We start from the raw sequence: 23,421 nt of genomic DNA, 5'->3' as shown, positions 1-23,421 counted from the left end.
CCGCGGCTGACGGGAAGGCCACGCCCCTCTTTGCGGCGTATGCTGAAGGAAGGGGGCGTGGCCCCGAGGAGCAACAGGAAGGGGCGGGACAAATCCCGGAAGTAGGTCCGGCGGCCCGGAAGCGGAGGGCAGGGAGGATGGCGGAGGTGGTGAGTGGGGGGCGGGGAGGGGGTAGCGGGGACACCCCCCCCCCCCGGGGTTTTGGGGACCCCCCTGGATGCCCCCAGACTCCCCCCGGTGCCCTCCCCCGGGCTGACGCTCCGCCTTCTCTCGCAGGGGGAGGTGTCCGAGGGCTGCCGCCTGCCCGTCTTGCGCCGTAACCAGGACAACGAGGATGAGTGGCGTGAGCGGGGCGGGGACGGGGGAGGGGCTTGGAGGGGGAGGAGCCTGGCGGTGGATGAGGGGGCGTGGCCTGAGCGCAGGGGCGGGCCTCGGCCGAAGGGGAGCGAAGGGAGGGGGCGTGGCCGGAGGGGCGTGGCCAGCATGGAAGGGCGTGGTCTGTGAGGGAAGGGGCGGGGCCTGAATGGAGGTGTTGACAGGAGGGGGTGTGGCCTGCACGAGTGGGCGGGGCGTGAGTAGTGGAGGGGAAGGGAAGGGCCTGGAGAGGGGGCGGGGCCTGGGGAAGGGGGTGGGGCTTGGGGAAGGGAGGGGCCCGGGCAGGGGGCGGGGCTCGGTGAGGGGGCGGGGCCTACAGGCTGGTGTTACCGGGGGGTCCCCAGGGGTGGGGGGAGTACTGGGGGGTGCCCAGGGGGGTTGGGGTGGAGGCGTTTTGGGGGGCAGGGGTGGGGTTTGGCCTCCCCCCCCCCCAGAGGCATATCCCAGGCTGGGGGGTGTTCAGGGGTCCCCAGGGTGTTTTGTGGGTGCCTGGAGGGGGGGATCCCCCCAAAAAGGGAGGGGGTGACACCCGCCCCCTTCGCCCCAGCGCTGGCTGAGATCCTGAGTGTGAAGGACATCAGCGGGAGGAAGCTCTTCTACGTCCACTACATCGACTGTGAGTGGGGACAGGGGGACGGGGGGGGATGGCAAGGGGGGAGCCATGGCGATGGGGGGGGGGGGGGCCATGGGGACAAGGGGGCCACCACCCCTATGGTGTCCCCAAGGATGGGGCAGGGACACAGAGAGGTTCTGGGGGCTCCTGGGGATGCCAGCACACACAGCCCCCCCCCGTCACCCTGTGTGTGTGTCCCCCAGTATCTTCACATGGGGGACAGGGTCATGGAGGGGCTACAGGAGAACATGGGGGGGGCCTGGGGCTGCCAGCACCCCCACCCCAGTGTCCCCAAGAGCAGGGTAGGGTCACAGAGGAGGTACAGGGGGACAGAGAAGGAACATGGTGGGGGGGGTCTAGGGGTGCCAGCACCCCTTAGTCACAGCACGTGTCACCCTCCCGGTGTCTCTTGGTGTCCCCAAGGGTGGGGTGAGGACGCGGAGGGGCTATAGGGGAACACGGCGGGGTACAGGGGGACACAGAGGGGCTATGGGGGGGACATTAGGGTGCCATCATCGCTTTGCGTGTGTGTCCCCCCCCCCGTTCCCGTGTCCCCAGTCAACAAGCGGCTGGACGAATGGGTGACACACGACCGGCTGGACCTGAAGCGGGTGCAGGTGCCGCGGAAGGAGGCCAAGACACCCACCAAGAACGGGCTGCCCGGCTCCCGGCCAGGCTCCCCCGAACGCGACCCGGTGAGGGGACAGTTTGGGGACACCAGGGACGGGCTCAGGGACGTGGAGGGGGAGGATGAGTCCCGGGAAGAGAATAATGTTGTAATGGGGGTGGGGGGGAGCTGGGGGTGTGTGTGGGGACAGGGGGTGGCCCTAGGGATGGGAGAGGGGACATTAGGGACAGCGTGGGGATAGGGGACAGCCCTGTCAGGACACCAGGGACAAGGGACAGCCCTGGGTGGGGGGCACAGCTGGGACAGCGTGAGGACAAGGGATGGTACTGGGGACAGAGGACACCAAAGGGGAGACACCGGGGCCAGGGGACAGTCCTGGGGGACACAGCAGGGACAGGGGACAGCCCTGGGGGGACACCAGTGACAGCGTGGGGACAGGGGACACACAGCAGGGACAGGGGACAGCCCTGGGGGACACAGCAGGGACAGGGGACAGCCCTGGGGGGACACCAGGGACAGCACGGGGACAAGGGACACGTTCCCCCATGGCTGTGGGGACAGCGCTGGGGTGACGCACCGAGGACGAGGGACAGTGCGGGGACAGGAGACAGCCCTGGGGACACCCACCAGGGACAAGGGACAGCCCCGTGGGGACGCGTTGGCCAGGGGACAGCCCTGGAGCCAGGAGGGGACACCCGGAGCCATTGGGGACAGACCCGGAGCAGAGGGACGTCCCCAAATCCCCTCGGGGGGGGGGGGGGGGTTGGGGGGTGGAAAGGGAGGGGGACACCCAACCCCCATGGTGGGGGACATTTCCGGGTCCGGTGGGGACACCGGGAGCTGTTGGGGACACCCAGAGTCAGGGGCCACCCCCCTGTCACCCCCCTCAACCCTGGGGACACCCCTGGGAGGGGGCGGTGGTGACACCCAGACCCAAGGGACATCCCCAGACACCCCCAACCCCTTGGGGACATCCCCAAATCCCTCTGTGGGACCTCGGGGCCATCCCCACCACCTGGGGAGGGGACACCGGGGAATCCACTGGGGACAAGCGTCGAGGGCGGGATGGCGGCGAGGGGGGGGCGGCTGCGGGGGGGGCGGGGGGGGCCACCACCCCTTTGGTTTGTCCCCAAAGCCACACGGTGGCTTTGTCCCCAACAAGGTCCCCAACAACGTCCCCCTAAATGCCTCCTCTTCCTCCCGGCGCAGAGGAAGAGCCTGGACCTGGCGTTGCCGGCAGCCCCCGCCAGCGGGAAGAGCTTGCCGGGGCCACCGGGGCCACCGGGGTCGGGGACAGGGACGGTGCCGGTGCCAGTTCAGATCACCCTTCGCTTTCACCTGCCCAAGGAGAGCGAGGCCGAGCCCCCCCCGGCCCCCCCACCCGGCAGCCAGCGCCCCACGGTAACCCCCAGGGTCCCCAACTGTCCCCAGCGGGTGCCCGGACAGGTCCCGTAGTGACACACGCGCACACACGCACGCCCCACACACCCCCCGGTGTCCCCGTGGCAGGTTCTGGAGGGGTTTTTTTTGTCACCGGCATTGTCCCCAGTGGGTCCCTGTCCCCAGTGGGTGTCTGGTTTTGTCCCCAGTGGGTCCCCGTGTCCCCAGTGGGTGTCTGGTTTTGTCCCCAGTGGGTCCCTGTCCCCAGTGGGTCCCTGTGTCCCCAGTGGGTGTCTGGTTTTGTCCCCAGTGGGTCCCTGTCCCCAGTGGGTGTCTGGTTTTGTCCCCAGTGGGTCCCCGTGTCCCCAGTGGGTGTCTGGTTTTGTCCCCAGTGGGTCCCTGTCCCCAGTGGGTCCCTGTGTCCCCAGTGGGTGTCTGGTTTTGTCCCCAGTGGGTCCCTGTCCCCAGTGGGTCCCTGTGTCCCCAGTGGGTGTCTGGTTTTGTCCCCAGTGGGTCCCTGTCCCCAGTTGGTCCCCGTGTCCCCAGTGGGTCCCCGTGTCCCCAGTGGGTGTCTGGTTTTGTCCCCAGTGGGTCCCTGTCCCTAACAGGTCCCTGTCCCCAGTGGGTGTCTGGTTTTGTCCCCAGTGGGTCCCTGTGTCCCCAGTGGGTGTCTGGTTTTGTCCCCAGTGGGTCCCCGTGTCCCCAGTGGGTGTCTGGTTTTGTCCCCAGTGGGTCCCTGTCCCCAGTGGGTCCCTGTGTCCCCAGTGGGTGTCTGGTTTTGTCCCCAGTGGGTCCCTGTCCCCAGTGGGTCCCTGGTTTTGTCCCCAGTGGGTCCCTGGTTTTGTCCCCAGTGGGTCCCCGTGTCCCCAGTGGGTCCCTGGTTTTGTCCCCAGTGGGTCCCTGGTTTTGTCCCCAGTGGGTCCCCGTGTCCCCAGTGGGTCCCTGGTTTTGTCCCCAGTGGGTGTCTGGTTTTGTCCCCAGTGGGTCCCTGTCCCCAGTGGGTCCCTGTGTCCCCAGTGGGTGTCTGGTTTTGTCCCCAGTGGGTCCCTGTCCCCAGTTGGTCCCCGTGTCCCCAGTGGGTCCCCGTGTCCCCCCTTGGGTGTCCCCAGCCCCACGGTGTCCCCCCCCCAGTCCCCCCCTCACCCCCAGCTGGGTGTCCCCTGAGCCTCCCCCTCCCAGGGCAGGGCTGTGCTGTGGCCATACTGGGAGCACGGGGGGGCTGCTGGGGTGGTAACTGGGAGAACTGGGATGATACTGGGGACTGCTAAGAGCTGTTTGGGCCATACTGGGAGCACTGGGGGGCTGCTGGGGTGGTAACTGGGAGAACTGGGATCATACTGGGGACTACTACGGGCTGCTGGGGCAATACTGGGAGCACTGGGGGGGGGAGCCACAGAACCTCTCACTGCTCCCAGCTGCCCCCCAGCAGCAGGGCTGGGCTGAACTGGGAGGGAACTGGGAGGGACTGACTGGTGTCCCCACAGAAGCGTAAGGTGGAGGTGGTGTCACCCGCCACCCCCGTCCCCGCCGCCACCGAGACCTCGCAGGCCTCCGTCTTCCCCCAGGTGAGACCAGTGCTTCCCAGCAGTCCCTCCCAGTAACACCAGTAACCCCCCAGTAAAACCAATAAGCGCCCAGTAACACCAGCGACCCTGCCCAGTAACACCAGTAACTGCCCAGTAGCAGCAGTTTGTCAGAAACTTTGCAGTCGTTCCAGGTAGCAACTTTCCAGTAAAACCAGTAACTCCCAGTAGTTGGTAGTATACCCTTAATAAAAACAGTAATTGCCCAGTACTACCACTATCTGACCAGTAACACCAGTAACCAACCAGTAACACCACTAACTGGCAAGAGCGGTAGCTGCGCAGTAACTTCTCATTCACACCTGTAGCAACTGGGAAATTCCCAGTAACCGCAGTCATTTCCCAGTACTTCCTAGTAACACCAGAATGCCCTTAGTAAACCCAGTAACTAACCAGTAACACCAGTAACTAACCAGCAAGAGCAATGCTTCTGCAGTAGCTTCCCAGTAGCTCCAATCAGTTCCCAGTACTACCCAGTAATACCAGTAGCTGCTTAGTAAAGCCAGTAAGTGCCCAGTAACTAACCGGTAACACCAGTAACTAACCAGTAACCAGTCAGGACCCCCCCTGCTCTTCCTAATAATCCCCCCAGTCCTCCCAGTAACCCCCCAGTAACCCCCACACACTCCCTGGGGGGTCTCCAGTCCTGGGGGGGCATCCCCAAACCTGGGTGGGGGGGTCCCCAAACCTTGGGGGGGGTCCCCTGGGGGTCTCCAGTCTCTTATGGGGGGGTCTCAAGTCCTGGGGGGGGGGGTGTCTCAAGTCCTTTGAGGGGTTCCTCAAGCCCTGGGGGGGTCCCCAAACCCCGGAGGGGTCCTATGACCATGTGGGGGGGGTCCCCAAACCCTGGTGGGAGGTCCCCAAACCCTGGGGGGCATCCCCAAACCATGTTGGGGGGTCCCTAAACCCGGGGCGGGGGGGTGTGTGTCCTCTGGCCCCTCCGAGGGGTCCTATGACCATTGGGGGGGGGGGGCCATCCCCTCAGGGGGATCCCCAGGTCCTTGGGGGGGGGTGTGGGCTGTGAAGGGGGGGGCTGACACCTCCCCAACTTCCCACCCCCCCGTTGCAGAACGGCTCCGCTCGCCGGGCAGTGGCCGCCCAGCCAGGACGCAAGAGGAAATCGGCCTGTTTGGGGACCGACGAGGTGGGGGGGGGACAGGGAGGGGAGAAACAGCCTCGAGATGGGGAAACTGAGGCAGGGGAGGGAAATGGGGGGAAAAAAGGGGAAAACCAGCCTGGAAGTGGGGAAACTGAGGCAGGGGAGGGGGGGAAACAGCCTGGAAATGGGGAAACTGAGGTGGGGCGGGGGGGGAAGGAGACTCTGACCAAGGGAAACTGAGGCAAGGGAAGGGGAAAAGGGAGGGAAACCAACTCAAACTGGGGAAACTGAGGCAGGCGAAGGCAGAATCCGCCATCAGGCAGTTTCATGGCCGGGGGGTGGGGGGGGGAGGTAACACTAAATGACGCCCCCACCCCACCCCCCAGGATTCCCAGGACTCGTCGGACGGAGCCCCCTCAGCGCCGCGGATGACGGGCAGCTTGGTTTCGGATCGGAGCCACGACGACATCGTCACGCGGATGAAGAACATCGAGTGCATCGAGTTGGGGCGCCATCGCCTCAAACCCTGGTACTTCTCCCCCTACCCCCAGGAGCTGACGGCGCTGCCCGTCCTCTACCTCTGCGAATTCTGCCTCAAGTACGGCCACAGCCTCCGCTGCCTCCAGCGTCACCTGGTAGGGGCCCCCCCCTCCCCTGCACCCCAAAAGTAATTGGGGACTCTCCTTGGGATGGATCTGCATTCCTTGGGGTGGGTTGGGGACCCTCCCCCCGGGGTAACAGCGAACCCCTTGGGGTAACAAATAACCCCCCCAGGGCAGATCTGAGCCCCCCCCCCCCCAAGGTGGATTGGGGACCCTCCAGGGCGATTGGGGACCCCTACGCACACCCCACCCCAAAAGTAATTGGGGACCCTCCTTGGGATGGGTCTGCCTTCCTTGGCGTGGCTGGGGGGGACCCCCCAAGGCTGGATCTGACTTCCCTGGGGTGACATGGGGACACTGACCCCCCCCCAAACAACTGAGGACACCCCCGCCCCCCCCCCCCCCCCCCAGGGCAAATGCGCCTTCCTGGGGGCCCCCAGGATAACACTGACCCTCCTCAGGATGGATTAGGGACCCCCTGGGTGGATTGGGACCCCTCTGGGGTAGATCTGCTGAACTGAACCCCTGGGCTAACACTGCCCCCCCCTTTTTTTACCACCCCACCCCTTTATTTTTGCCCCCACCCCAGACCAAATGCGACCTACGACACCCCCCAGGCAACGAGATCTACCGCAAAGGCACGATCTCCTTCTTCGAGATCGACGGTCGCAAGAACAAGGTAAAGTGGGATCATTTGGGGGGGGGTCCAGAGGGGCACCCCCAAATCCTGGAGCTCCCCCTTAACCCCTCCTTTAACACCCCCCCCCCCCGTTTTTTTTTCCCCCAGAGTTATTCGCAAAACCTTTGTTTGCTGGCCAAGTGTTTTCTGGATCACAAGACGTTGTATTACGACACCGACCCTTTTCTTTTTTACGTCATGACCGAATACGACTGCAAAGGCTTCCACATCGTCGGCTACTTCTCCAAGGTTGGGGGGGGGGGGAAGGGGGCTTTTGGGGGAACTGGAGGGGATCTGGGGAGCCCTGGGGAATGAAGGGGTGGGGAAGGGTCCTATGGGGTCACTGTGGGGCTGAGAAAGGGTCTTGGGGGGGTGGGGAAGGGTCCTGGGGGAGTCTCTGGGGAATGGGGAGTGGGGAAGGATCTTGGGGGGGGGGTGTCTGGGGGTCTTGAGGAGGAAGAGTAAGGGTCTTGGGGGGGCTGAAGAGGGTTTAGGGGGTCTCGGGGAGGGGGGGGTGTCCCAGGGGACAGAGCTGGGTTCTTGGGAGGGTTGGGGGCCCAGGGTTTTAGGGTCCTCAGCAGGTTTTTGGGAGATCCCCAGGGGTGGGATCTGGTGGAGGGGGGGCAGGGCTTTGAGGGGGGATTTGGGGGTCCCTGGGAGGGTTTTAGGTGGTTCCCAGGGGCGTTCCAGGGATTTTGGGCATCCCAGGGGGGTTTGGGATGCCAGCTGATGTTGGGGGGGGTGCTGCAGGAGAAGGAATCAACGGAGGATTACAACGTGGCCTGTATCCTCACCCTGCCCCCCTACCAGCGCCGGGGCTACGGCAAGCTGCTCATCGAATTCAGTGAGTGACCCCCCCCAAGTGCCTGGGGATACCCCAAATCCCCAGGGAACAGCCCCCCCCAAACTCTCTCCAAGCCAGCACCCCCCCCAACATACATTGAGAGGCATCAAATCTCCTCTGATTAAACTCTTAAAACAGTTGGGGGCCAAAATACTCCTCCAGGGACCCCAAAAATCCTTGGGAGGACCCCAAAATTCTCTTGACAAGTTCTGAAGACCCTAGGGGTAGCAATACCCTCACAAAGACCCCAAAAATGCTTTAAGGGGCCCCAAAATTCCCCCCCAAAAGGCTCTGAAAACTCTCTCAAGGGGTCAACAGCCCCCTGAGATTCCCCAAAATACACCAGGAGACCCCAAAAAACCCTCAATGGAGCAAACTTGCCATGGGGGGGGACCCCAGAGGCCCTCCCAGGAGGCTAAATCTCCCCCTTGGGGCATCCCAAAATACACCAGGGGACCCCAAATTTCCTCTGGAGTGGGCAGAGGGCTGGAAAAACCCTCTGGGAGATCCCCAAAACCCCTCAAAGGGCCCCTGCAGACCCTCCTGGGGATGGGGGGTGACCCCAGACCCCCTCTGTGGGGTGGGGCGGTGTGACACACCCCCTCCCCGTGGGACCACCCGCCAGGTTACGAGCTCTCCAAGGTGGAGGGGAAGACGGGGACCCCCGAGAAGCCGCTCTCGGACCTGGGGCTCCTCTCCTACCGCAGCTACTGGTCCCAGACCATCCTGGAGATCCTCATGGGGCTGAAGGCCGAGGGGGGGGAGCGACCCCAAATCACCATCAAGTAAGCCCCACCCCCCATCCCCAGGCCCCACCCCCCTTCCCCAGGCCCCACCCCCATCCCCAAGCCCCACCCCTTCCCTGAGGCCCCACCCCCTTCCCTGAGGCCCCACCCCCTTCCCCGAGGCCCCACCCCTTCCCCGAGGCCCCACCCCTTCCCTGAGGCCCCACCCCCTTCCCGAGGCCCCACCCCTTCCCCAGGCCCCACCCCTTCCCCAGGCCCCACCCCTTCCCCGAGGCCCCACCCCCTTCCTGAGGCCCCACCCCTTCCTGAGGCCCCACCCCCTTCCTGAGGCCCCACCCCCTTCCTGAGGCCCCACCCCTTCCCCTGAGGCCCCACCCCCTTCCCTGAGGCCCCACCCCTTCCCCAGGCCCCACCCCCTTCCCCAAGGCCCCACCCCCTTCCCCAGGCCCCACCCCCTTCCCTGAGGCCCCACCCCCTTCCCTGAGGCCCCACCCCTTCCCCAGGCCCCACCCCCTTCCCCAAGGCCCCACCCCCTTCCCTGAGGCCCCACCCCCTTCCCTGAGGCCCCACCCCTTCCCCAGGCCCCACCCCCTTCCCTGAGGCCCCACCCCCTTCCCCAGGCCCCACCCCCTCACTGTCCCCAAGTGATCCCCACCACCCAGGGAACTGGCTGCTCCTCCCGGCCTCACCCACCCCACCCAAAGCCCCACCCACTCAAGGCCACACCCCTAATTATCGAGACCACTCCCCTTTAGGCTCCACCCCTTTGTTTACCCCAGGGGAAATGGCACTCTGCCAAGCCCCGCCCACCCTGCCCCAAGCCCCACCCCCTTTAGGCTCCACCCCCTTTGCCCCATGACAGGGCCTGCCCCACCAGGCTCCGCCTACCCTTCCCTAGACCACACCCCAATGACAAAGCCCCACCCACTGCTGGGGGCGTGGCCACACCCTCATGCCCCACCCACCCAGCCCTAAGCCCCGCCCCTTCCCCCTAGCCCTCAGGGCTTCCTTGGGGGGCGGGGGGGGTGGTGTCCCTTGAGTTTGGGGTGCCCAGGGGGGGATGAGAGGTGCTGAGGAGGATCTGGGGGGGTCTTCCCCCCCCCCCAACCTCCCCTCCACCAGCGAGATCAGCGAGATCACCAGCATCAAGAAGGAAGACGTCATCTCCACCCTGCAGTACCTCAACCTCATCAACTACTACAAGGTGCCGCCCGCATTTCGGGATCCCCCTGGGTGGGACACACGCACACACAGCCATATTGGGTGTCCTGGGTTGTGAGCCCCCCCCCCCCCCCCCAAAAAACCCTTGGGGAGGGGACCCCAACTCCTCTTTGGAGCATCACAAGCTTTGGGTGCGGTATTGGGGGGGGGGGCACGGATGGACGCTGGGGTGTCTCCCCCTGGATTTTTGGGGTGTCTCCTCCCGCAGGGACAGTACATCCTGACGCTGTCGGAGGACATCGTGGAGGGACACGAGCGGGCGATGCTGAAGCGGGTGCTGCGCATCGACGCCAAGTGCCTCCACTTCACCCCCAAGGACTGGAGCAAGAGGGGAAAGTGGTGAGGGCACCGCCCCCCCCCCCAGACCACACCCACCCTCGTTACCCCACAGCCGGTAATTAAACGTCATCACCTGGTTCTCAGCTCTGGCTCCTTTATGTACGTATGTGTATGTGCGTGTACATATGTATATGTGTGTGTACGTATGTATATGTGCGTGTACACACATGGGGAGGGGCTTTGCGGGGGGGGGTGAGGTCTGTCAGGGCTCCGCCTCCTCGTCGCTGTCATCGCTCACGGGCGCGTGGATCTGGGGGGGGGGGGAAGGAAGGGGATGAGGAGGGGACACACACACGACACCCCGGGATCCCACCCCCCCCGCAGTGCCGGGACTCACCGCGCAGGCGAGGGGCCCCCACTGCAGTGCCAGGGCCACTCCCCCGGTAGGGGAGGGGATGACGTCAGCCCCCCACTCCGTGATGACGTCAAAGGTGCCCATCACCTTCACCCACTGGTCCTGGGAGTCAAAGGTCAGGTTTATTGGGGGGGGAACGAACACCCATAGAAGGGATTCAGGGGGTGCTGGGGGGAGTGGGGGGGGGGCTCACCTGGGGGTCTCCCTCGTTGCCGGGGGGGGGTTCCCCCTCCCGCAGCAGCACCCCCCGGTAACCAGGGGGCAGCGGCAGCTCCCGACCCCCCAGGCGCCTCCCCCGGAACGAGGTCCACAGCTCTGAGGGGAGGGGGGGGGGGGGGAACCGGTGTCAGCACCCTCAAACCCCTCAGACACCCCCCGAGCCCCACAGCGGCCCCCGCGCCTCCTCCACCCCGCTCCCGGAGAGGCCCCGGAGCCTTCCCCCCCCCCCAGCCCTCACCGCCGCCAGAACCGGGTTGGACCCGCAGGAAAGAGGCCACGGGCGCGGGCCCGTCGTGCTCCACCCGGCACGGCAGGAGCTGGGCCGGTAACCGGGGCTGCACCGCGCCGGGAGCCGCCAACAGCTTCACCCCAGCCGCCATGGCGGGACAGACCGGAACCGGAAGTGCTGGAGGATTTGAGACGCTGTGACTCTTACTTCCGGTGCGGGGCATGATGGGAGTTGTAGTTCCGGGAGAGGGGGGAGCGGCTGGGCCCAGCCCCAACCCCACAGTGACACACACCCCCCTCCGTGTCCCCCCCCCAGCCCCATGGATCCCCCATGCCCCTCCCCATCCCTACAGGGCCCCCCCAGATCCCCCCCAGCCCCCAAGGACCCCCCCCTCCAGCCCCCCCCAGTGCCTCAGCATCCCCCCCACCCCAAGGGCCCCCCCAGATCGCCCCCCACCCCCCCAGTGACCCCCCCCCCCAGACCCCCACGGATCCCTCCCCACCCACGGGGACCCCCCCCCCGCGCTGGACAGACGGACGGACAGACACCAGCTCTGCGCTCCTCGTGTTGACATGGGGTGACAACACACACAACAGGGACCACGCCCCGACACGCTCCGTCACGCCTTGTCACGCGCCCGACACATGTCAACGCGCCCCCCCGACGCGTCGTGTCACGCCATGTCGCGCCGTCTCACGGCCCCAGCGTACCACGCCCTGACACGCGTCGACGCGCCCTGACACGCCCCGTCACGCCTCATCGTCACGCCTCGTCACGCCTCGACGCCCGTCGATTGGCCCTGACGCGCCGTGTCACGCCACGTCGGGACCCCACGCGCCCCGACGCGCGTCGACGCGCCCCGACAGGCCGCGTCACGCCGCGTCACGCCCGCCCCTCCCCCCGCAGCAGCCTGGCCAGGGCCACCACCCCCCCCCCAGCGCTGACACCTCAGCTCCACCCATCCCCCCCCCGCCCCCCCCCTCACCAAAACCACCCCCCGGGGGGGGAGGGCGGCCGCCGCCACCCACCCCCCCGCCCCTCCCCCATCCAGCAGAAAAGGGGCGAGGGCGGGGGGAGGGGCCCCCCCCCCACTTTGTAAAACCAAGCGGCTTTCGGGGTGCCCCCCCAGCGCCCCCCACATGGAGGCGAAAGCCCGACGGCGCCGGGGGGGGTCCCACGGGGGGGGCAGGGCGAGGGGGCGGAGTTGGATCTCTAAAGGGAGGGGGAGGGGGGGGGAGGGGCGCGAGCAGGACCCCTCCCCCCCCCCGGCATCCCCTCCCTCCCCCCCCCGGGGTGAAAATAGCGGTGACGTCAAGGGTGGGGGGCAGGGGGAGGTGGGGGCGGAGGGTGAGGGTCAGCTCGGCCCCTCCCCCCCCCAGCCCCACCAGGCGCCCTTCGGTGGGGGAGGGGTCCCGGGGGGTGCAGCCCCCCACCCGCACCTGCAGGGCCAGGAGGGGGGGGGGACCCTTCCCGGGGGGGGGGTCCCCATTCAGGGCCCCCCCCAAAAGCTCCACCCGTAACCGCAGCCTGACCGACACCGGCCCCCCCCGGGTGGCCACCGCCCTCCCCCACCCCTCGGGATTTTGGGGGGCCCCGGGGGGGGCAGGGAAGGGAGGGGGGGGGCCGGGCAGGCAGCGCAGGCAGCAAGGGGGGGCGAGCGCAGGCAGGAGGGTGGGGGGGCCCCCCCCTGCCCCCCCCCCAACATCCTGGGGGGGACGGGGGGTGGAAGAACGGGGGCGGGTCCCCAAAACGGCGGCTAATTTGGGGGGGCCCAAAGCGGCGGCCAGGGCGGCGTGAAGGCGGGCGCGATCGCCAACGTCGGGGTCCCCCCCCACCCCAGAAAAAAGGGGGGGTCCGAAAGTGGGGGAGGGTAAAAGGGGGGACCCCCAAAAAGAGAGGAGGGGGGCGGCGGCGCTCAACACCCCCGGCCCCCCCCCCCCCAGCCCCCCTTTTCCGCCGCCATCACCCGCCGTAGGTACCCCCGGATTTGAGGATCCCCCCGGGGGGTCGTCAACACCTTTAGGACCCCCCGAAGCTGAGGGGTCCCGGGGGGGGGAGGAGGGGTCCCAAAAACCTTCCCCCGTAGGGCGCCCCCCAGAGGGCCCCCCAAAACCTTCGCCAACTCTAATAAATGGGGGGGGCCGGTGGGGTGACCGCCCCCCAATAATTTTTCAGCTGCCCCCCCCAGTTTGTCACTGATGTCCCCCCCAAACCATCGGTTATAAGCGACAACTGCCCGGCAAAATAAAATGGGGGGCCCCCCCCCCCAAAGCAACCACCAACCCCCGTAACCAGCCCTGGCCCCCCCCTTTATGTCGGACCCCCCCATTTTGAGAGCAAAAAGCTGCCGCCGCCTCGAAACGGGGTAAAAATATTTCGGGGGGGTCCCCTCCCCCCGGGAAAAGGGCAGCAGTGAAGTGGGGGGGCAGGGGTGGGGGGGACCCCCCGGGTTTTTTTAGGGCCCCCCCCTCTAATAAGCAGAGCAGGTAGAAGAGGCGTAAGGGGGGGGGCAAAGCGGGGTGTAAGGCTAAAGCGGCTAAACGGGGGGGGGGGAGCCCCCCAAAACAGCCCCCCCCTTTCAGGAGGGTGGCGTGGAGGGGGGCGGGGTCCCCCGTGGCGTAAGGGGGGGCCCCCCCCAAGGCCCCCCCCCCCCGTTTCGGTGGCGGAGGAGCTGGGCGCGGGCGGCCGGGGTGAGGAGGAAGGCGGAGGGGGGGGCTGGAAGGGGGGGAGGGGGGGGTTAGAAATTTGGGGGGGGGGAACCCTGGGGGGGGCATCCTGGGGTTTGGAGGGGGTCCCTGGGGATCTTAGGGGGGGGTCCCTGGGAATTGCAGGGGGGGACAGAACCCTTTTGGGGGGTTCCTGGGGGGGGGCATTGCGGGGGCGGTTTGGGGGGGGCCTTGGGGGGGGTCCCAGGGGATCTTGGGGGGGGGTCCCTGGGATTTGGGGGGGACACAACCTTGGGGGGTGTCCCTGAGAGGGGAGGGGGTATCCTGGAGTTTGGGGGGGTCCCAGGGGATCTTGGGGGGGTTCTTGGGATTTGGGGGGATGGACACAACCCTGGGGGGTCCCTGGGGGGGGGGGGGTGGGCTGGGATTTGGGGGAGTCCCTGGGATTGGAGAGGGGGAATCTTGGGGGGGAGGCTGAGGATCTTGGGGGGGTTCCTGGGATTTTGGGGGGGGATCCCTTGGATGGGGGGTAACCCTGAGGGGGGGGGGGCTGGGCATCCCAGGGGACCCGGGGGGGGGGGGAGGGGGGGAGTCCGAGGGAGGGGGGACCCTGGGGGGTTCCCTGGGGTCGGGGGGGGGGGTGATCCCCAGGATCGGGCCCCGCGGGGCTGTGGGACTCACCAGGATCCGTCCCGGCCTCGTCGTGGGGATCCGTGGGATCTGGGGGGGGGCGTGGGGTGTCAGGGAGGGGGATCCCCCCATGGGGCACCCCGGGATCCCCCCGGGCTATTATGGGATGCACTGGGATCCCCCCCCCAGTACCAGTACGGGACCCACTGGTATCCCCCCCCGCCCCAGTGCCATTATGGGATCCCCCCCCAGTACCAATACGGGACTCCCTGGGATCCCCCCAGTGCTATTATGGGATGCACTGGGATCCCCCCCAGTTGCCAATATGGGACTCACTGGGATCCCCCCCCCCGCCCCAACTTACCCCCCCCCTCCTCAGCCAGCAGCAAGGTCAAGGGCAGGATCCCGGGGGTCTCCCGCTGGCATCTCCGTAGGGGTCCCAGGTTTCGGGGGGGGGTCCCAGGAATCCGCACGCGCCGTAATTCCCGCAGACATTCAGCCACGGTCGCTGGGGCCCCCCCCGTGACCCCCCCTTCCACCAACAGCGCCCCAAAAACCGCCGCCCCCCCCACATCCCCGGTAGCCAAGAGGAAGGTGAGGGTGGCCAAAAGGAGGAGGGAGCGGGGGGGGGCGGGGGGAGGAGCGGGGGGGAGGGTCAACAGGGTCAGCAGGGCCCCCCCCACCTCCCCCACGGAGTCCCCCCATTCTGGGGACCCCCCCACGGAGCTCCCCCCCCCGCACAGCTCCCGTGGGGACTCCAGCAGCAGCAGCAGCAGCTCCGTCTGAAAAAGGGGGGGTGGGAAATAAGGGGGGGGGAAACACGACACCCAGGGGTCCGGGACCCCCCAATCCCAGGGGACCCCCAAATCACACCCCCACGGGGGACTCCGAGGTCCGGGGACCCCCCCAACCCGAGGGGACCCCCAAATCACACCCCCACGGGGGACTCCGAGGTCCGGGGACCCCCCAACCCCAGGGGACCCCCAAATCACACCCCCACGGGGGACCCAGGGGTCCGGGGAGCCCCCCAACCCCAGGGGACCCCCAAATCACCCCCCCACGGGGGACCCAGGGGTCCGGGGACCCCCCCAACCCCAGGGGACCCCCAAATCACACCCCCACGGGGGACCCCGGGGTCCGGGGGACACCCCACTCCACCCACCCCCACAAGGGACCTGGGCGTGTTCCCGTCGCGCTGACGTACCTGATGACGTGGCGCGGGGCGTGGCCGGCGGAGCGCACGCAGCGGGGGGGGGTCCCGGTCCCCGGGGGGTCCCAGCGCCGCCACCAGCCGCCCCCACGGTCCCGCCATGGCCGCGGGGCTACCGCGGGAGCGCGAGGCACGACGGGAGCGGCGGGGGGGCGGAGACGCGGCCGTGACGTCACGCTTCCCCCCGCCCACCGCCGCCATGACGTCACGAGCCCTAGAGCTCCCTCGCCCTGACCCCACGGAGCCCCTCTAGATCCCCATAGACCCCCTATAGACCCCCTATAGACCCCTATAGATCCCTATAGAGCCCTATAGATCCCCACGGACCTCCTATAGACCCCTATAGAGCCCCTATAGACCCCTACAGAGCCCCTTAGAGCCCCTATAGACCCCTGTAGAGCCCCATAGATCCCCATAGACACCCTATAGACCCCTTAGAGCCCCTATAGATCCCCATAGACACCCTATAGACCCCTACAGACCCCTTAGAGCCCCTATAGCCTACTAGGGGCACCCTGGAGCCTCCACAGACCCCCTGTAGACCCCTATAGATCCCCACAGACCTCCTATAGACCCCTACAGAGCCCTATAGATCCCCATAGATCCCCTATAGACCCCTATAGAGCCCTATAGAGCCCTATAGATCCCCATACATCCCCTATAGATCCCTATAGACCCCTTAGAGCCCCTATAAGACCCCTTTTTGATCCCCTACGGGCCTCCTAGAGTCCCTGTGGGCCTCACGGACCCCCTATAGCCCCCCTATAGCCCCTGTGGAGCCCCTATAGACCCCCCCTCAAACCCTACGGACCCCATAGACCCCCTATAGTCCCTATAGAACCCCTATGGCCCCTATAGTCCCTGTGGAGCCCCTATGGACCACGCCAGCCCCTATACGCCCCTCCAGCCCGTACAGACCCCATAGACCCCCCCTCCGCAGACCCCCTCTGGTCCCTATAACCCCTATGGCCCCTATACCCCCCCCATCCTTCTCCCACGCCGTGACATCATCGGGTCCCCCCGGGGCGGGGGTGAGTCACGGGCAGGACCAGCCGGTTCCCCCGCGTCCTGTGTGGTGTGTGTGTGTGTCCCCCCATTTTGTCCCTTGTATCGTATGTCCCCCCGCCGGCCCCCCCCCGGTCACCCACCCTGGCCACACGTAGACACACCCGGGTCACCCCACTGACCCCCCCACCTCCCCCCCCAAGTGACTTGGGGACACCCCGCACCCCCCCACCCTCCCCGGGGCTGTTCCGGTGCCACCGGTTCACCCGGCACCTCCCGGGCGTCTCCGCGTCCCCTCTGGGGCCTGGGGGGTCCCTGGGGGGTCCCGGCGGGTCCTGCCCTGACCCGGGGGCGGGGGGGCGGGGGGGGCATGTCACTTGTGCCCCCAGGGGCCCGTGTCCCACATGTCCCCCCCCCACCCCAATGTCCCTGTCCCCCCATGTCCCCATCACCCCACGTTCCCTGTGTCCCCACATCAGTGTCCACACGCCCCCCCACCCCCGTGTCCCCCCCCGTCCCTGTTCACCCCTGTCCCCCATGTCCCCCTCTCCCCACATCAGTGTCCCCACGCCCCCCGTGTCCCCATCACCCCGCATCCCCATGGCCCCCATGGCCCCCACGGCCCCCCAACCCAATGTCCCCATGTCCCCCCACGTCCCCATGCCCCCCATCTGTGTCCCCATGGCCCCCCATCCGTGTCCCCACACACCCCACCACATCCCCCCCCCACATGTGTCCCCGCGTCCCCCCGCGTCCCCAGGCCGGGGCGGGGGCTCCCCGTTATTTCCCAATGTGGCGCCCGACCGACCGGCTCCGACACCGGCTCCGGCACAACCGGTCTCGCCGGTCCCGGCAACACCTCCCGGGGCGGGACAGTCGGCGACGCACAGCCGGCACCGCACGGCACAACCGGCACGGCACAGCTGCCACCGCACGGCGCAGTGTAACCGGCACGGCGCAGCCACCACGACATAACTGGCACCGAATAACTGGCGCGGCACAACCGGCACGGCACGGCCGGTGATGCTCAGCTGTCAACAACCGGCCTCGCCAACAGCAACTGGTGGCGTGTAGCCAGCGAGGGACGGTGTTGGTGAGGTAGCGGCGCATGGCTCGGCGACAGCACGGTGACGCCGCTGGGTCTTGGTGACACCGGGTAATGGTGACATCGCCAGGTCTCGGTGACATCGCCGGGTGACGGTGACGCCGGTTTTGGTAACGCTGGATCTTGGGGACGCCGGGTGACGGTGACGCTGCCGGGTCTCGGTGCCACAAGGCTGATGCCGGAACCGGGATCAGGTGCCGGGATGGACTGAGGGTGCCGGATCTGGTGACGGGATCGACCTGGGATCCGGCTGTGAAACCTGTTGGGGAGCCGGGAGCCAGCACCGAAATTGACCGAAGATCCGGGATTTGGCACCGAAACTGACCAAATATCTGAGATCTGGCGCTGAAACCGACCAGGGATCTGGGATCTGGCGCCAAAATTGACCAAATACTTGTGATCTGGTACTGAAACTGACGGCGGATCAGGGGATCCAGCACCAAAATAAACCACATCCCCGTGATCTGGGACAGAAACCGACCAGGGATTTGGGAGCCGGCACTGAAATTGACCAAACACTTGTGATCTGGCGACAAAATTGACCGAGGATCTGGGATCCAGAAGTGAGATTGACCAAGGATCAGGGGATCCAACACGGAAATCGACCAAATACCGGTGATCTGGACCTGAAACTGACCAGAGCTTGGGGATCCGACACCAAAACCAACCTGGGATCTGGGATCCAGTGCCGGTATTGCCCAAATACTCGTGATCCGGCATCAAAATTGACCAGGGATCTGGGATCCGGCACCAAAACTCACCGAGGATCGGGGGGGCGGGGGATCTAGTGCTGCAAATCGACCAAGGATCTGGGATCCATCCAGCGACACCCAACCTGGGAATCCGGCACCGATACCCACCGGGGATTGGTGATCTGGTGCTGGACCGGCCGAAGGCTGGTGGAACCAGTTGGGATCGTGGCCGGGGGGTGTCGTCGCGGGGATCCGTCGAGGGATCGGGGATCGGGTGGCGGCCATGCCCCGCGCTTTCCTGGTGAAGAAGCCGTGCGTGGCCACGGCCAAGCGCAACTGGAGCGAGCTGCCGGACGAGCAGCGAGCGGAGATCTACGTCCCCAGTACGTGGCGGGGGGGGGGGGGGGGGGAATATTTGGGGGGGGACCTGGGTGTTGGGGGGACAGAGGTCTTAGGGGGGGGACCCAGGAGTCTTGGGAGGGACCCAGGTAATGGGGGGACACTGGTCTTGGGGGGACCTGGGTGTTGGAGGAGATCCAAATATTGGGGGGGACCCAGGTGTTGGGGGGACACAGGTATTGGGGAGACCCAAATATTGGGGGGCACCCAGGTGTTGGGGGGACACAGGTGTTGGGGAGACTCAGGTGCTGGGGGAGATCCAAATATTTGGGGGGTGACCCAGGTTTTGGGGGGGGACCCAGGGGTCTTGGGGGGACCTGACTGTTGGGGGGGGGACCCAGGTCTTGGGGGGGGACACCCAAATATTGGGGGGGACCCAGGCATCTGGGGGGGGCACTGAGGCTTTTAGGGGGAGCCAGATGTTGGGGGGACCCAGGTGTTGGGGGACACACCCCCAAATATTAGGGGGTACCCAGGGGTCTTGAGGGGAACCCAGGCTTTCAGAGGGAGCCAGATGTTGGATCTAGGTTTTAGGGGGGGACCCAAAAATTTGGGGGGGGACCCAGGCATCTAAAGGGAGACAAGTCTTGGGGGACCCAGGTGTCTGGGGGGCATCGAGGCTTTTGGGGGGGGGGGAGCCAGATGTTGGGGAGGGGGACACCAAATATTTGGGGAGGGATCAGGCATCTGAGGGGGGACCCAGGGGTCCCGGAGACCTCTGTTTTACCTCTGCCCCCCCCCCATCCCCCGGGGGGGGCCTCGGCGTCCGGGTGGTGATTAACCCCCGTAATGACAGAGTGGGGGTGGGGCCCCGCCCGGGTGGGGCAGAGGCCACGCGGCCACCGCCCGTCAGGGCCCCCCCCCCCCCCCCCCCGGCCCCCTCCCAGGAGCCTGGGGCCCTCCGGGGGTCACCGGGGTCACTGCGGGGGGGGGGCAGCTGGGTGCATGGGGGGGGTCAGGGTGCTGGGTGCATGGGGGGGGTCAGGGTGCATTGGGGGGGGTCAGGGTGCTGGGTGCATGGGGGGGGTCAGGGTGCATTGGGGGGGATCAGGGTGCTGGGTGCATGGGGGGGGGTCAGGGTGCATTGGGGGGGCAGCTGGGTGCATGGGGGGGGTCAGGGTGCATTGGGGGGGATCAGGGTGCTGGGTGCATGGGGGGGGTCAGGGTGCATTGGGGGGGCAGCTGGGTGCATGGGGGGGGTCAGGGTGCATGGGGGGGGTCAGGGTGCTGCGTGCATGGGGGGGGTGTCGGGGTGCTGGGACACCTGAGTGCCTTGGGGGGGGTCAGGGTGCATGGGGGGGGGGTCAGGGTGCTGGGTGTCGAGCTACCTTGTGGGGGGGGGTGTCAGGGTGCTCCGACACCTGGGTGCCTTGTGGGGGGGGGGGGAGTTCGGGGTGCTGGGTGCCTCGGGGGAGAAATGGGGGTGCTGGTCCCTCGCCAGGCCCTGGGGGGGGTGGGGGTGGGGGAGGGGAGGGCAGGTGGTGGCGTCGCCGTGTCCGTCCCACCCCCCCCCCCCGTCCCCCCCCCCCAGGGCCCACGCGGGCGACACCCGCCGGAAACCCGTAATTTGGGGCGTCGCGGCCGGAGCCGCTCGACCGGTCGGGGGAACCCCGAAATGGCGGGGGTGGGGAGGGGAGGGGCCCCCCCTCCTCCTGCTTTGGGGTTTTTTGGGGGTCAGATTTGGGGGTCCCTACTGAGGGGTTCATGTTGTTGGGGGTCATATTGGGGGTCCCCCCATCGGGGGGGGGTCCCATTAGGGGGATCCCATTGGGGGTTCCCATTGTGGGATGTGGTATTTGGGGGTGCAGGACCCCTCCCAACCAGTGCCCCCTCCCCCCCCCAGTTTGCCTGGGGGGCTGCCCCCTGCGCAGGGACCCTGAGCCAGCGGTGGGGGAGGCGCCTGCGTCCCCCGTGTCCCCCCTCGACATGACGCTGACCCCCCCGGTCCCCCGTGCCCCCCACGGTCCCTTCCTGCACCCCAAGGGCAAGGTAAGGGAGGGGGGAAAACTAAATGTGGGGGGTCCCCTGGAGGGGGGGGTGCTGTGACCTGGGTGTCCCCAAGTTGGGGTGTCTCATGGCCTGGGGGGGGTCCTGTGACTGGGGGGTTCCCTAAACTGGAGGGGATCTTTGTGCCTGGGGGTTCCAGTGACTGGAGGATCCCCAAGTTGGGGTGTCCCTATGGTTGAGGGTCCCCATAACTGGGTGTCCCCAAGCTGGGGGGGGTCTCCAGGGCTGGGGGTCCCAAAGGTGTGTGTGTGGGTCCTCATGACTGAGGGGTCCCCAAGGCAGGGGGTTCCCCAAGTTGCAGGGTACCCATGCTTGGGAGGTCCCCAAACCAGTGTGTCCCTCTGGCTGGGGGTCCCCATGATCGGATGTCCCCATGAGCAGGGGGTTCCCATAACCAGGGAGGTTCCCATAACTGAGGGTCCCCATGACTGGGAGTCCCTGTGGCTGGGGGTCCCCATGACCTGGTGATTCCCATGACCAGGGGGTCCCCAAACTGGGGTGTTCCTGTGGCTGGGGGGGGTGTGTCCCATGACCAAGGATCCCACGCTGGGGGGGGTCCCCATGAGCTGACTCCTTCCTCTCCCCATCTCTTGGCAGGTACCATCTGGCCCCATGGGTGCCCCCATCCCCTTGGGCATCCCCATCCCTGGGGGGGTCCCGGTGGGGGTCCCCATCCCCGGAGGGGTCCCCAGTGGGACTGAGCTCTTCTCCTGCCCCGTGTGCCAGAAGAGTTTTGGGTTCCAGCGGATGCTGAACCGGCACCTGAAGTGTCACAGCGAGGTGAAACGTCACCTGTGTCCCTACTGCGGGAAGGGCTTCAATGACACCTTTGACCTCAAGCGGCACGTCCGCACCCACACTGGTGGGTGGGGGGGTGGGGATGGGATGGGATAGGGACCAGGATGGGATGAGGATGAGGGGGATCGGGATGAGGATGGGGATGGGATGGGGATGGGATAGGGACAAGGATGGGATGAGGATGAGGATGGGGATGGGATGGGGATGGGGATGAGGATGAGGATGGGGATGGGATAGGGACAAGGATGGGGTGAGGATGGGATGGTGACAGAAATGGGGATGGGATGGGGATGAGGATGAAGATGAGGATGGGGATGGGGATGAGGATGGGGACAAGGATGAAGATGGGGTGGGGACATGGGTGGGGAATGGGATGGGTGTAGGACAGGATGGGGATGGGACAGGATAAGGATGGGGACAAGGATGAAGCTGGGATGAAGACAGGGATGGGGATGGGGACGCAGGGACAGGGATGCAGATGAGGACAGGGACGAGACAGGGTGCCCCTCTAACCCCTCTTTTTGTTGTGTTCCCCCCCCCCCCGCCCCAGGCGTGCGCCCCTACAAGTGCAGCCTGTGCGAGAAAGCCTTCACGCAGCGCTGCTCCCTGGAGTCCCACCTGAAGAAGATCCACGGGGTGGCCCAACGCTACGCCTACAAGGAGCGGCGGGCCAAGCTCTACGTCTGCGAGGAGTGCGGGGGCACTGCCGACAGCCAGGACGCCCACCTCGCCCACCTCCGCCAGCGCCACCCCCACAGCCCCCTCCTCGCCAAGCTGGCTCGCAAGGCTGCTGCTGCCGCTCCTCCCCCTCCCCGCCTGGCTAACCCCGCCCCACGCCTGGCCCCGCCCCCTTAGGGTGGAGACACGCCCACTTTTTTGGGGGGGGGGCAAGGGTATGGGTGTGCGGCCCCCCCCTCCCCGGGGTAGGGGTGTGGCCGTTGTGGGAATTAAACACGCCCAAGGGGGGTTGTGTGTGCTTATGGGCAGAAACCACGCCCATCGGGGTATAAACCACGCCCATCGGGGTATAACCCACGCCCATGGGGGTATAAACCACGCCCATAGGGGTATAACCCACGCCCATCGGGGATAACCCACGCCCATTTGGTATAACCCACGCCCCCTGTGGGGCAGGGACACGCCCACTTGGGGCGGGGCCAGGGTACGGCTCCCTCTGGAGTGGGGGGTACGTCTGCTGTGGGAATTCGACTCCACCTCCCAGCGGCAGGGGGCGCGCTTACGGGCACACTCAGGCCACGCCCCCCGGCGTGTGACACGCCCCTTTTGGGGACAGGTTCCTGTCCCCCACGGGGCACGAGCCTCGCCCCCTGGAGGCACTGACCCCGCCCCGGGGCACACTGGCCACGCCCCCCTCGGGAAAGCCCCGCCCCTTGGCTCTGGCCGTGTCCCATTGGGGCAGCAGCCCCCTCCGCGAAGCACTGGCCCCTCCCCTTCGCTGCGATGACCACGCCCCCTCGGGCACTGCTCCCACCCCGTCCCCCGGAGAAGCCCCGCCCCTCCGGGCGCTCACCCCAACCCCGCCCCTCGGGCAGGACCCGCCCCCGGCAGACCACGCCCCCTCGTCAGACCACGCCCCCTCGACAGACCACGCCCCCGGCCCCTCCCCCATGGTACTGCGTCGCCGCCTCCATAAAGCTCGTGTTCATCTATAGGCGCCTGTGTTCACCTATAGGCTGTTCCCCTATAGGCTCCTCTGGTCACTTATAGGGTCCCCATGTCGCCTATAGGTTCCTGCCTTCCCCTATAGCACCCCATTTTCCTTTATAGGCTCCTACCTACCCCTATAGCCCCCCCCGGATCCCCTATAGCCCCCCCCGATCCCTACAGCCCCCCGCTCCCCTATAGCCCCCCCCGATCCCCTATAGCCCCCCCGCTCCCCTATAGCCCCCCCCGATCCCCTATAGCCCCCCCCCGGATCCCCTATAGGCTCCCTACAGCCCCGAGCCGCCCCCCCCCCCACCCCCATAGCAGCTCTC

The 23,421-nt window shown here is 67.0% G+C and overlaps 3 protein-coding genes across 8 annotated transcripts; 2 read left to right on the top strand and 1 right to left on the bottom strand.

Annotated features, from left to right (window-relative positions):
• The first annotated feature begins 58 nt into the window (after nucleotides 1–58).
• Nucleotides 59–23,320, top strand: KAT5 (lysine acetyltransferase 5). 6 transcript variants are annotated; one of them, XM_075741442.1, is made up of 15 exons: nucleotides 59–149; nucleotides 277–343; nucleotides 923–991; nucleotides 1,547–1,683; nucleotides 2,826–3,017; nucleotides 4,481–4,561; nucleotides 5,649–5,723; nucleotides 6,065–6,313; nucleotides 6,870–6,959; nucleotides 7,068–7,208; nucleotides 7,710–7,803; nucleotides 8,429–8,588; nucleotides 9,672–9,753; nucleotides 9,979–10,119; nucleotides 23,309–23,320. In XM_075741442.1, the coding sequence occupies exons 1-14, from the start codon at nucleotides 138–140 to the stop codon at nucleotides 10,111–10,113; spliced, it is 1,584 nt and encodes a 527-aa protein (XP_075597557.1). In that variant the 5' UTR covers nucleotides 59–137; the 3' UTR covers nucleotides 10,114–10,119; nucleotides 23,309–23,320. The 6 variants fall into 6 exon arrangements, with proteins under 6 accessions (XP_075597557.1, XP_075597556.1, XP_075597559.1 ...); XM_075741441.1 differs by lacking the exon at nucleotides 23,309–23,320 and having other exon boundaries at nucleotides 9,979–10,192; XM_075741443.1 differs by lacking the exon at nucleotides 23,309–23,320 and having other exon boundaries at nucleotides 112–146; nucleotides 9,979–10,192.
• On the bottom strand, nucleotides 10,236–15,627 carry RNASEH2C (ribonuclease H2 subunit C). The gene is made up of 6 exons (XM_075741448.1): nucleotides 15,413–15,627; nucleotides 14,573–14,990; nucleotides 14,260–14,298; nucleotides 10,658–10,779; nucleotides 10,447–10,566; nucleotides 10,236–10,359 (listed from the first exon to the last, which is right to left on the bottom strand). Exons 1-6 carry the CDS (start codon nucleotides 15,617–15,619, stop codon nucleotides 10,312–10,314), a joined length of 954 nt encoding a protein of 317 aa, XP_075597563.1. The 5' UTR covers nucleotides 15,620–15,627; the 3' UTR covers nucleotides 10,236–10,311.
• OVOL1 (ovo like transcriptional repressor 1) lies at nucleotides 18,469–22,292 on the top strand. The gene is made up of 4 exons (XM_075741465.1): nucleotides 18,469–18,603; nucleotides 20,463–20,608; nucleotides 21,224–21,488; nucleotides 21,975–22,292. Exons 1-4 carry the CDS (start codon nucleotides 18,504–18,506, stop codon nucleotides 22,277–22,279), a joined length of 816 nt encoding a protein of 271 aa, XP_075597580.1. The 5' UTR covers nucleotides 18,469–18,503; the 3' UTR covers nucleotides 22,280–22,292.
• Nucleotides 23,321–23,421: the final 101 nt, after the last annotated feature.

The sequence above is a fragment of the Balearica regulorum genome, unplaced genomic scaffold (genome assembly GCF_011004875.1).
Source record: "Balearica regulorum gibbericeps isolate bBalReg1 unplaced genomic scaffold, bBalReg1.pri S41, whole genome shotgun sequence".
In the NCBI taxonomy this organism is placed as follows: Eukaryota; Metazoa; Chordata; class Aves; order Gruiformes; family Gruidae; genus Balearica; species Balearica regulorum.
This window is presented reverse-complemented; position numbering and strand designations above follow the sequence as displayed.

Bases quoted from the DNA above. Each gene is read 5' to 3' on its own strand.
- OVOL1 (XM_075741465.1), top strand. From the start codon at position 18,504: ATGCCCCGCGCTTTCCTGGTGAAGAAGCCGTGCGTGGCCACGGCCAAG. The intron at 18,604-20,462 runs GTACGTGGCGGG...TCCCCCCCCCAG, and splicing joins AGCGGAGATCTACGTCCCCA to TTTGCCTGGGGGGCTGCCCC. The intron at 21,489-21,974 runs GTGGGTGGGGGG...CCCCCGCCCCAG, and splicing joins GCACGTCCGCACCCACACTG to GCGTGCGCCCCTACAAGTGC.
- KAT5 (XM_075741442.1), top strand. The intron at 7,209-7,709 runs GTTGGGGGGGGG...GGGGTGCTGCAG, and splicing joins TCGTCGGCTACTTCTCCAAG to GAGAAGGAATCAACGGAGGA. The intron at 8,589-9,671 runs GTAAGCCCCACC...CCCCTCCACCAG, and splicing joins CGACCCCAAATCACCATCAA to CGAGATCAGCGAGATCACCA.
- RNASEH2C (XM_075741448.1), bottom strand. From the start codon at position 15,619: ATGGCGGCGGTGGGCGGGGGGAAGCGTGACGTCACGGCCGCGTCTCCG. The intron at 14,299-14,572 runs GTAAGTTGGGGC...GCCCCCCCCCAG, and splicing joins GCTGGCTGAGGAGGGGGGGG to ATCCCACGGATCCCCACGAC. The intron at 10,567-10,657 runs GTGAGCCCCCCC...TTTGACTCCCAG, and splicing joins GCAACGAGGGAGACCCCCAG to GACCAGTGGGTGAAGGTGAT.